The sequence below is a fragment of the Hyla sarda genome, chromosome 5 (assembly GCF_029499605.1).
Source record: "Hyla sarda isolate aHylSar1 chromosome 5, aHylSar1.hap1, whole genome shotgun sequence".
In the NCBI taxonomy this organism is placed as follows: Eukaryota; Metazoa; Chordata; class Amphibia; order Anura; family Hylidae; genus Hyla; species Hyla sarda.
In genome coordinates this window covers 141,947,768-141,960,699 of record NC_079193.1, presented here as the reverse complement: position 1 = coordinate 141,960,699, position 12,932 = coordinate 141,947,768, and the positions used below count along the sequence as shown (strand labels likewise).

Sequence of the window (12,932 nt, the reverse complement as noted above, 5' to 3'; positions counted from 1 at the left end):
CCTTTAGCAGGGTTAATATCCCCCAACATAAAGGGCTAGACCCTATTGGCGCCTCAACATCTTAGGTAGGACAGTGAACTCTACATTGAGTCCATTTGGTCTAAGTGTATTAAGGCTGTGGATCCACTTGAGTTCTCTAACCTGGAGGGATGCTATTCTATCACCCCCTCTTTTTGGGGGAGGAATATGGTCAACTATCATGCACTTAAGATCTGCTTCTGTGTGTCCCGCTTCGGTAAAATGTTTAGACACAGGAAGGTCCAATCGTTTTTTTCTGATTGAATACCTGTGTTGGTTCAATCTTGTCCTGAAATCATTTTTAGTTTCACCTACATATAGGTGTTTGCATGGGCACCAAAGGATGTACACAACATGTTCACTATCGCACGTTAAGTAGAATTTAATGGGAAATTCTTTCTGGGTGTCAGGATGTATGAACGTGGTGCCTTTTTGTAAATACTTGCATGTAATACAGCGTAAACAGGGAAAACACCCCTTCGCTTTTACAGACAAGTACTTCTGTTGTTTACCTGGTCCAGAGATGTCAGCTTTGACCAAGTGGTCCCTGAGGTTACGTGCTCTACGGTACGACATAAGTGGAGGAATTTGAAATTCCCTAATCTGGGGATAACTATCTTTTACCAGGTGCCAATGTTTCTTAATGGTAGCTGCTATGTTACTAGAAACTTTGTTGTAGGTGGAGATGAATGGTATTCTCATGGATTGGTCTTTTTTGTATGTCTTGGATTTGCCCATATGCCTTTCTGTTCTAACTTGTTGTATGTACAACAAGTTAGAACAGAAAGGCATATGGGCAAATCCAAGACATACAAAAAAGACCAATCCATGAGAATACCATTCATCTCCACCTACAACGAAGTTTCTAGTAACATAGCAGCTACCATTAAGAAACATTGGCACCTGGTAAAAGATAGTTATCCCCAGATTAGAGAATTTCAAATTCCTCCACTTATGTCGTACCGTAGAGCACGTAACCTCAGGGACCACTTGGTCAAAGCTGACATCTCTGGACCAGGTAAACAACAGAAGTACTTGTCTGTAAAAGCGAAGGGGTGTTTTCCCTGTTTACGCTGTATTACATGCAAGTATTTACAAAAAGGCACCACGTTCATACATCCTGACACCCAGAAAGAATTTCCCATTAAATTCTACTTAACGTGCGATAGTGACCATGTTGTGTACATCCTTTGGTGCCCATGCAAACACCTATATGTAGGTGAAACTAAAAATGATTTCAGGACAAGATTGAACCAACACAGGTATTCAATCAGAAAAAAACGATTGGACCTTCCTGTGTCTAAACATTTTACCGAAGCGGGACACACAGAAGCAGATCTTAAGTGCATGATAGTTGACCATATTCCTCCCCCAAAAAGAGGGGGTGATAGAATAGCATCCTTCCAGGTTAGAGAACTCAAGTGGATCCACAGCCTTAATACACTTAGACCAAATGGACTCAATGTAGAGTTCACTGTCCTACCTAAGATGTTGAGGCGCCAATAGGGTCTAGCCCTTTATGTTAGGGGGTATTAACCCTGCTAAAGGTGTATAGTGATTCATTCTTGCAACTAATTCCTTTTCTCTCAATTTCTATTTTAGTTCACATGCCTTCCGGGTACCTGCCTTGACGTCACTCCACCCTATATACTTTATTCCGATTACATATTCCTGAGGAAACAGCAACCAAATATTCAGCAACTACAAACCTTACTTCTTGCTCTCTGGGTAATTGACTCTACTCCCCCTCCACATACCTTTCTTTATATATCTTTGAGGATTGGACCTACTAACTGACTACCTATACTCCAGTGTGAATGTTCTATGCATGTGGGTGCGATTTAGATTCAGGTCCCAAGATAGCGTGGGTTATAGGGTTTGGAGAGTTAAACACCCGATATGCATGGGGATACCACTTCATAGGTGCAGAGATAGTCCATGTCCATGGACAATACTCATAAGACACCCCCTGAATACAGAACCCGATACGCTATGGACCATGTTATCTACGCACATTAATAAATGTCTTTGCATGGTGGAGTTTGCTAGGTTGTTTTAACAATTTACATTTCTTCATTTTTTAGCTTCTTACTCTACATCTTACTGTGAAACAGATATCGGTCCATACACACCGAAGAAATCTTGGTCTACATATGCTGATGCCAGAACGGTCCCGGTTCATATACACCGGTAAACTCATCTTAGTATGCATGGAGAGTGGAGTCGGCCCAAACATGCCGACTGGAGTTAGTCATTACCCTCTTTTCTATCTTTGCAGCTCGTATTGCGACCGGTTGCTAGGGGCAACCACAAGATATGGGATCCCAGCCCTAGCAACAGTGACTGCATTTCTCTTTGTTTACTTACCTGCTCTGTGTCTGCTGTTTTTACTTTTCAGCCTTCACTAGACTTTTTTGCTGTCCCCCAGGAATGAATACATTATGCCTTTATTTTTTACTGAATTTAGCTTATATGATTGCCAAGCTAATTCAATCAAACTGTATACACTCTATGCAGCGATATTGATATGGCCTCTTATGCAGGGAGATTATCCTCACTGACAGGATAGGGAACCTTTCTGAGCATGCGCCAGCCACGTCTTGGTCCGGAGTCGGGTTGCCATGGATGCGAGGACGCGCTCCTGGTATCACGTTCTACCCGAACCCGGAAATGCCTCTACTCTTCAGCGATGCGCACACCGCTTCCGGCGCTTTGGCGCCTGTGACTGGGATACATCGCGGCAGGACCCCGGAAGGCATTTCACATCACGTCACATATTCACAGTTCACTTTGATTTATTATGCCGATTACAGGTATTTCTACATCAAATGATGACCGGATGTTTTTATATGTATGGAACACTGTATATGATTATTTATACTATTGATTTATATTTTTGATTGCACAATGTTCTCTGATGACCCCTTATTTCTATATGTCAATCATGTATTACCTATGTCACATGACTTAGTGGGCGGTCTATAAATACCCACCAATATCACTATTATTCACTTGAAAAAGCCAGCGTGAGGCTGGTGAAACGTTGTCTTTGCACATGATGGAATAAAACCACCTTTATTGCAACTTGTGGAGTGCTGCATCATATTTGCTATTGTCTGGATTGAGGAACCGGCGGACCCAGGTTCCAGCTATGCGGGCACCCCTCATTTCACTTCTCTTCTGGACATTGGTTGTGCCGTTTTTATTTACATTGTATGTATATATATATATATATATATATATATATATATATATATATATTCCCCCCCGCAGCGCATGTATCTCTCTCTCTATATATATATATATATATATATATATATATATATATATATATACACATACATACATATATATACACACACATATATATATATACACACACACACCCCGCAGCGCAATCATAAGCTCCCGGCAACGCTATGATTGACAAGCATTCTTTTAGCAGCGCATTTGGCAGGGAAGCCGGCTGTCCGATGCTCTGCTAAAAGAATACTTGTCATTCATAGTGCTGCAGAGGCATATGTATACAGAGAAGCTGTGGGGGCCAGACATATAGCATTATCTGGCCCCCACAGCGCATCTATACACATATGCTGCCACAGCGCTATGAACGACAAGTATTCTTCAAGCAGCGTATCGGGCAGCCGGCTTTCTGGCCAGATGCGCTGCTAATAGAATGCTTGTCAATCATAGCGCTGCATGCATACATACATACATGCGCTGGGGGGGGGGGAAATATATATATATATATATATATATATATATATATATATATACACACACGCGCTGCCAGGAGGAATGTATATATACACATATGCTGCCGGGGGACAAGACATATAGCGCAGCAGGGGACAAGATGTATAGAAGCTGTGGGGGGCCAGACATATACATTCCCCCAACGATTCTATATATCTTTCCCCACCGCAGCGCTTCTATTTGAAAACCCGCCGGGAGCCCTGAATGGCTCCTCAGTACCGGCTACTCAAGGCTCCCGGAGGGGAATTTAAAAATAAAAGTAAAAGTACACTGTATATGGCAGAAAAAAAAAAAAAAAAGAGGGGCGACAGATTAGTAAATCAGGGAGAAAAATACTAGCAGTAAACCTGAAATCACTCCAAGATAAACACTCCATTCTTAATAAAAACAGGGCTAATGTGTTGTACCGCAGCTCAGCGAATTGCGGGACATTAACTTGGACAACAGTTCGCTGAGCTGCAGTAAGACACACTAGGCCTGGGAGCTGGAGGTAAGTAAAGGTTTATTTTGTTATAACAAAATAAACCTAATGCCCACACAATAGCTTTGAACCCACAGGATAACCCCTTTAAGTGGGTCTGGAACAGGTTAAAGACTGCATTACCTAGAATTAAATCAAGTCAGACAAAGAAATGTTGGGAGATTTCAGGCTGTAAGTTAGAAACAGTACAAGACAAATATATATGCATAATGAATAATGCATAGTTGTGTAATAAGTCTAAATTATGCCATACTAAAAGGGGTTATCCAGCTTAAAAAACTCCCATCCCTATCCCCTATCCACAGGAGAAGGATTAGTGTCTGATCATTGGTACCCCCAAACAAATCGTTCTGCACAGGAACACCTGAACCAGTGATCAGTGCCCAAGCACCATATATAAAGTAGCCCATCAGTAATTCATTATGAATTTGGATATGACTGTCATGGATTGACAAGTACTGTGTACTCGACAGTATAGGGAGCATGCACATGGAAGTGTCACACAAGCCAGCAGGTGAAGTCATAGGAGTGCAAGACAACAGATCTATGGCGATGAGCAGTAATACACATGGAAGGATCACACACGTCAGCAGGTGAAGTCACAGGTGAGCAGGAAAGCAGGTGTATGGAGACGGGCAGCATGCACATGGAAGTGTCACACAAGACTCACCTGGCAGCCCTTCTTGTGATGGAAGCCCACCACCACAATATGCAGCACAGGCCCCGGTCTGCCGCTGCTCCCAGGGTTCTCTTGCCCAGCCAGGGCATCCATGCGTGAAGTCACCGAGACACCTTTTGCTGCGGCCACCAGGGGCAGACCTGAGACGTTTAGGAATTACCCCTCTGTGACGTACTATGTATGGTTATAGGGGCCCGTTTACCAGCACTGAATCTAGAGAACACCAGTCAGTGTGTTTGTATTGCCCTGTGTCCAGTCCACGCCTCTCGCTACCATTCAGACCTGCCCTGTCAGTCCCCTGCCTCCCTCCTCTCAGCATGCGGTCACATGTCAGTGACAGGCTTACAGTGACGTCACGCCGGACCTCCATTCACGTCCCAGAAACCCAAATACCACGTGACCGCAGATCCTTGACGGGATTGGCTGAGGGGAGAGCTGTGTAATATGACATGGAGCTGTGGGATAGGCCTGTAGCTGCTCGGTCCGTGATACATTGCGGCGTCTTCTTACCGTCCCTGTAAAATATATACGCCAAGTTACCTCACAAAAGTGAATGTGCTGGATATATAGAGAGCGGGAATATTCACAGCAGAACTGAGGTCTAATACCAACAGCTGGTGTGCAGCTTAAGACAATGGGGAGATTCTCAAAAACTACTGTAATTTCAGTTCCAGCGATAGTAGTCACACTTTTTTCTCCTTACATTTTCAAAGGTCTTTTGTGCTGCTTTAAAAATCAGAAAATATGTGAAAAATCATTTTCGTGCCACTTTTGTTTTTTTTTCGCACCCTAAATTTGTTTTTGTGGCAGCCATATTGGCGCCAAAATTTCTGATTTTTGCACCAAATTTTCATCCCAGAAAATTCTGGCGGAAACATCTCACGAAATATTCCATGGTTACTAGTGCCCAGACAAGCGATAACTATAAATAAAACATTTCTGAGCTTAAATGTGAGTGCAGATGCAGTGACCAAGAAAAAAACTAAAATATATATACCGTATTTATCGGCGTATAACACGCACTTTTAAAACTTAAATTCAAGGCAAAAAGTCTGCCTGCGTGTTATACACCGATAAATCTTTTTGTCACTGATTTAAAGTGGCCGCAGCAGCGTCTGCTTGTTAAGGATTAGCAGCCTGGCCGCGGCCACTTTAAATCAGTGACCAGCGCGCGGTTCCCCCTTTGTTTTTTTTACATTTTCCTTCTTTTCCCCTCTGCTTTTTATTGTATTGTTTTTTTTATCTTCGTTACCGTGCCGCGCTCGGCAGGCCAGGTCCGGTGTCGGCTGCGGTCAGTGAAGCCGGATGAGTGATGTCCTCTGCTAGCTCCGCTGCACAAGATCAGGGACGTCCCTCATTCAATGCTGCTGCCGCTGTGACTATTCTAAGGTGGCTGCGGTTGGGCTGCCAGCGGCGACCACACTGACCAGCGGCGGATGCAGCGAATGATGAGTGACGTCCCTGATGCTGTGCAGCCGGCAGAGTACGTCACTCATCCAGCTTCACTGACCGCAGCCCGCAAGACCCGACACCGGACCTGGCCTGCCGAGCGCGGCTAAGTAAGGAAGATGGGAAAAATGTATATATCAAAAACGGATGAAAAGGGGGCATGATGTGAGGGGGGCATGGTGAGAGGATGTCATGATGAGAAGGGGGCATGATGAGAAGGGGCATGATGAGAAAGGGGCATGATGAGAAAGGGGCAAGATGAGAAAGGGGCAAGATGAGAGGGGGCATGGTGAGAAGGGGGCATGATGAGAAGGGGCATGATGAGAAAGGGGCAAGATGAGAAAGGGGCAAGATGAGAGGGTGCATGGTGAGAGGGGGCATGGTGAGAGGGGGCATGGTGAGAAGGGGGCATGGTGAGAGGGGGCATGGTGAGAGGGGGCATGGTGAGAAGGGGGCATGGTGAGAGGGGGCATGATGAGAAGGGGGCATGGTGAGAAGGGGGCATGGTGAGAAGGGGGCATGGTGAGAGGGGGCATGGTGAGAAGGGGGCATGGTGAGAAGGGGGCATGGTGAGAAGGGGGCATGGTGAGAGGGGGCATGGTGAGAGGGGGCATGGTGAGAAGGGGGCATGGTGAGAAGGGGGCATGATGAGAAGGGGGCATGGTGAGAGGCTGCATGGTGAGAGGGGGCATGGTGAGAGGGGGGCATGGTGAGAAGGGGGCATGGTGAGAAGGGGGCATGGTGAGAAGGGGGCATGGTGAGAGGGGGCATGGTGAGAAGGGGGCATGGTGAGAAGGGGGCATGGTGAGAAGGGGGCATGATGAGAGGGGGGCATGATAAGAGAGGGGTGGGGGAATGATAAGACAGTGGGGAATGATGAGAGGGTAAGGGGGGGGGGGGTGTAAATGTGGCACACGGGCTGATAAAAGGGGAGGAATTATGTGGCACTGGAAGGGGGGACCAAACTGAAGTTCAGGCAAAATCAAAGTTAGAGGGATGATATGGCATTTAGTCTGTCATTTATCTTATATGTATTTTTTTTTTACTTAAATTTCAGTATTAAAAAGGGGGTGCGTGTTATACGCCGATAAATACGGTATATTTTTTTTATAACATTTTTCAATAATAATGATTTCTTTTTTAAATAATTACTTAAATAATACCTTTTCCCAAAAAACCTAAGAAAAACAAACAAAAAAAAAAGTTAAACTACAACCATTTTTGTGATTTCTACACTATCAAAAAGCTGGTGTGAAATTTTTAACCCCTTAAGGACCAGGGGTTTTTCCGTTTTTGCACTTTGCTTTTTTCCTCCTTACCTTAAAAAAATCATAACTCTTTCAATTTTGCACCTAAAAATACATATGATGGCTTATTTTTTGTGACACCAATTCTACTTTGTAATGACATCAGTCATTTTACCCAAAAATCTATGGCGAAACAGTAAAAAAATCATTGTGAGACAAAATTTTTTAAAAAATTCCATTTTGTAAATTTTGGGGGCTTCTGTTTCTACGCAGTACATTTTTCAGTAAAAATGACACCATATCTTTATTCTGTAGGTCCATATGATTAAAATGATACCCTACTTATATAGGTTTGATTTTGTCGTACTTCTGAAAAAAATCATAACTACATGCAGGAAAATGTATACGTTTAAAATTATTTTCTGACCCCTATAACTTTTTTATTTTTCCGCATATGGGGCGGTATGTGGGCTCATTTTTTGTGCCGTGATCTGAAGTTTTTAGCGGTACCATTTTTGTCTTGATCGGACTTGTTGATCTCTTTTTATTCATTTTTTCATGATATAAAAAGTGACCAAAAATGCACTATTTTGAACTTTGGAATTTTTTTGCGCGTACGCCATTGACCGTGCGGTATAATTAATGATATATTTTTATAATTCGGACAATTCTTCATGTGCGGATACCACATATATTTATTTTTATTTACACTGGTTTTTTTTATGGGAAAAGGGGGGGGGGGGGATTCAAACTTTTATTAGGGGATGTGTTAAATTATTTTTATTCACTTTTTTTTTGCAATGTTATAGCTCCCATAGGCGACTATAACACTGCACACACTGATCTTTTACATTAATCACTGGTTTCTCATAGGAAACTAGTGGCCAATGATTCTGCCGCTTGACTGCTCATGCCTGGATCTCAGGCACTGAGCAGTCATTCGGCGATCGGACACCAGGAAGCAAGGTAGGAGACCCTCCTCGTGTCTAACAGCTGTTCGGGATGCCACGATTTCGCCGCGGACATCCCGAACAGCCCCTTGAGCTAACCGGCAGTGATTTACTTTCACTTTAGACGCGGCGTTCAACTTTGAACGCCGCGTCTAAAGGGTTAATAGCGCGCGGCACCGTTATCAGTGCCGCGCGCTATTAGCCACGGGTCCCGGCCGTTGTTAGAGGCCGGGCCCCACGTTATAGAAAGTGAAAGGACTCAGGACGTACTGGTACTTCCTTGGTCCTTAAGGGGTTAATGTAAACTGGACTCACCCCTTTGAAAATATCATGTAAAGCAGACAATATACGTGGACACGTCCACTTTTACAAAACTGATGTGAACAGTGTAAACCGCGGCACAAAGCTCTTTGAAAATGTGGTCAATATTTTTGGCGCCAAAATTTTGGCACAAAATTTTTTTTTTGGCACAAAATTCTTTGAGAATCTCCCCCAATGTTTACCATACAGTGGCCCTGCTTTATCAAAATGTGTGAGAGATAAACTGGAGGGATTTTGCCCACAGCGACCAATCACAGCTCAGCTTTTACTTTACCAGAGCTTATAAGGATATGAAGACTGAGCTGTAATTGGTTGCTGTGGGCAAAATCTCTACAGTTTTTCTCTCATGTTTTGATTAGGGATGAGTGAATCGAATCTGACGAATTTGTTACGAATTTCAGTAAAAATTTGATTTGCAACCAATGCGAACATCGTCATAATTCGCTTCATTAAACTCCATTTAGTGTGGTTCAGGCTCCAGGACATCTAAAATGGCGGAACAACATGTGAGGACATGGGGAAAGGAATCCTAGGAAGGAGGGAACAAGGGTAGGTGGGATGAGCCTATCAGCAGCCAGTCACCCCTGTGATATCACAGCCCTATATTATCGGCAGCCATAATGTGACCAGTCACTTCAGCCTTTCACTGCAGAGAGATAGATAGGGACAGACAGCGCTGTGTGTTGCACAGAAAAGCTTTTTTCCAGTAGCTTTTCACCTCCTATTCAAGTCAGCGTTCTGTTACACAGAGAGAGGGACCGAGAGCAGTGTGTGTTTCACGGAAAAGCATTCTTACTGCAGCGATTCACCTCCCAGTCACTGTCTACAGCATTCTATTACAGAGAGGGACAGAGAGCAGCGTTTTGCACAGAACAGCAGCGATTCACCTCAAGCACAAATTCTGCCTAGAAGCACTCATAGGGAAGGGAGTGAGATTGAGAGAGAAAGTGCAACTTATGGTGTACTAGACAGCGACTGTGTGCTGCAGCACTGGTGTGTACTGCTGGTGTTGTGCACAAATACTTTTTTAAGCATGCTGTAGCGCTTTTTTCTCCCCTCATAAGTGCATACCACATATGTTCATCTAAGTGGTGTACTATTGTGTTCCTGTTAAAGTCTCAAGGGCCTAGACACTGTGAAAGGCCAGGCAAAAGTACTCACCGGCTGGTGTTGTACACAAATACTTTTTTAAGCGCACTGTAGCATATTGTACTCCTCTCATATACGCGCTAAGTATGTCAGGCAGAGAAGTGCCAGGATGTGCACAGAGGAGTGGCAGAGGCCTAAATTCATCAGGCAGAGGTCGCAGCAGACTTGGGGCAAGTGGCAGCAGGAGTCACAGCAAGAGGCCTGAGCTCCCGGTATCAGCTACCGGTCGTGTCTCGACCAGCAACCATCTGCCGTCATCGATTGGTTAACACGGTCATCCACTTCATCATAGGTGACATCTGACACCCCCAATCAACAATTGGTGGGTTCCTCAGACACAACCCTCAGTTAGCATGGCCCGCGAGCTGTCCCTGTCATCCCATTGCCTCTGTCCTATGGTGTTCCCTCCCCCACAGAAGTATCTTATGTTGTGGGTTCAGCTCCACTATTTAGTGAGGATGATCTAGAGGACAGTCAGCAGCTACTGCCCAGCCAAGAAGTGGAGGAGACATCCGCTGCTTCCTCCGCTAGGCGGGCAAGTAGTGATGAGGAGAGTGGCACGGGAGTTGGTGTTGCGAGCATTCAGGCTCCTGAAGCAGACACTGTTGAGGAACCTCAGGAGGACATAGGTGACGTGCAGACACAACTCGGTGATGATGATAAAGGCGATCACACTTGGCAGCCGGGTGCAGAAGGGGCTTCATCATCATCAGGAGAAGAGGGTTGAGGTTGCCCGTGAGGCAGCAGCTGAGCCAGCAAGGTGGTAGCATGGTTGGCAGTCAGCATGGTGGCAGAAGTGGAAAGTCTGGAGCCAAACATGCCCGGGGTAGAACATCTGCTTCTCGGCAGCCTACCTTCCTGGGAGGTAGTGGAACATAGGTTCCTGGAATCGGAGGCAGTAGCAGTCAATCAGTGCGGACTGTTGGTGGGAAAATCAGCTACTCGGCGGTGTGGCAGTCTTTATTCCAGCATCCAGAGGAGGTTAACCTGACAGCATGCAAGATATGTCGGCATAAGGTGAAGCGTGGCCAGGATCCTAATGTTAGCACCACGGCCCTGCGTCAACATATGCAGCGTCACCATAAAGTGGCCTGGGAGAATCGTGGCTCGGAAGCGGTGGTCCAGCCTGCCTCATCACCCAGTGACACCCTGTTTCAGCCAGCCAAGGCTCCACCACCTCAGCCAAAGGGAGCTGTGTGTCATACCCATCTTATGTCCCTCCAGATGCTCCTGCTCCTACTTTAACCCCTTAAGGACGCTGGGTTTTTCAGTTTTTGCACTTTCGTTTTTTCCTCCTTACCTTTTAAAAATCATAACCCTTTCAATTTGCCACCTAAAAATCCATATTATGGCTTATTTTTTGCATCACCAATTCGAATTTGCAGTGACATTAGTCATTTTACCAAAAATTGACGGCGAAACGGGGAAAAAAATTGTGCGACAAAATCGAAGAAAAAACACCATTTCGTAACTTTTGGGGGCTTACATTTCTACGCAGTGCATATTTCGGTTAAATTGACACCTTAACATTATTCTGTAGGTCCATACGGTTAAAATGATACCCTACTTATATAGGTTTCATTTTGTTGTACTTCTGAAAAAAATCATAATTACATGCAGGAAAATTTATACGTTTAAAAATGTCCTCTTCTGACCCCTATAACTTTTTTATTTTTCCACGTTCAGGGCGGAATGATGACTCATTTTTTGCACCGTGATCTGAAGTTTTTATTGGTACCATTTTTGTTTTGATCGGACTTTTTGATCACTTTTTATTCATTTTTTAAGGGTATAAAAAGTGACCAAAAATACGCTTTTTTGGACTTTGGAATTTATTTACGTGTACGCCATTGACCGTGCAGTTTAATTAACGATATATTTTTATAGTTGGGACATTTACGCATGCGGCGATACCACATATGTTTATTTTTATTTACACTGTTTTATTTTTTTTTATGGGAAAAGGGGGTGATTCAAACTTTTATTAGGGAAGGGGTTAAATGACCTTTCTTAACACTTTTTTTACTTCTTTTTTTTTGCAGTGTTATAGGTCCCATAGGGACCTATAACACTGCACACACTGATCTCTAATGCTGATCACTGGCGTGTATTAACACACCTGTGATCAGTGTTATCGCCACTTCACTGCTCCTGCCTGGATCTCAGGCACGGAGCAGTCGTTCGTCGATCGGACACCGAGGAGGCAGGTAAGGGCCCTCCCGGTGTCCTGTAAGCTGTTCGGGATGCCACGATTTCACCGCGGCGGTCCCGAACAGCCCGACTGAGCAGCCGGGTTACTTTCACTTCACACGCGGCGGTCAGCTTTGATCGCCGCGTCTGAGGGGTTAATACAGGGCATCACCGCGATCGGTGATGTCCTGTATTAGCCGCGGGTCCAGTCCAGTCCGGGACCGACCTGATATGCGGACACCGCGTGACCCCACGGCATATCGCGGGAGTCGGCGGAGGACGTAAATATACGTCCTTCGTCGTTAAGGGGTTGTACTCCACCCCTAGACATCTTATCCCCTATCCAAAGGATAGGGGTTAAGATGTCTGATCGCTGGGGTCCCGCCGCTGGGGACCCCCGCAATATAGCATGCGGCACCCACCTGTACAGAGAGGCTCAATAGGGGTGTAGAACACTTTGCTTTATCCTTACATCCATAGGGAGTGTGCTGTGTTAGTGAAATAATACTGTTATTCAGTATGGAATGCAGATTACAGGCATCGCTATTAGAATCTGGATGTGGCAGATTTTTTATGTCATTTATATTTAATTTAATTTGAATTTATTTAAATTTTCTCATTACCCATTCTGGAGAGCATCGAGCTGGCCATCTGCCGCGAGGCGAGCTACCACCTGTTCCAGCCCCTGCCTC

General features: G+C 44.8%; 1 protein-coding gene across 1 annotated transcript in view; it reads right to left on the bottom strand.

Moving 5' to 3' along the window:
• AVL9 (AVL9 cell migration associated) overlaps positions 1–5,289 on the bottom strand; it is a 138,737-nt gene extending 133,448 nt beyond the window's left edge. The window contains exon 1 of the mRNA XM_056520407.1: positions 4,926–5,289. Within this exon, the coding sequence (XP_056376382.1) occupies positions 4,926–5,027 (102 nt within the window). The 5' untranslated portion in view covers positions 5,028–5,289. The remainder of the gene's footprint in view (positions 1–4,925) is intronic.
• Positions 5,290–12,932: the final 7,643 nt, after the last annotated feature.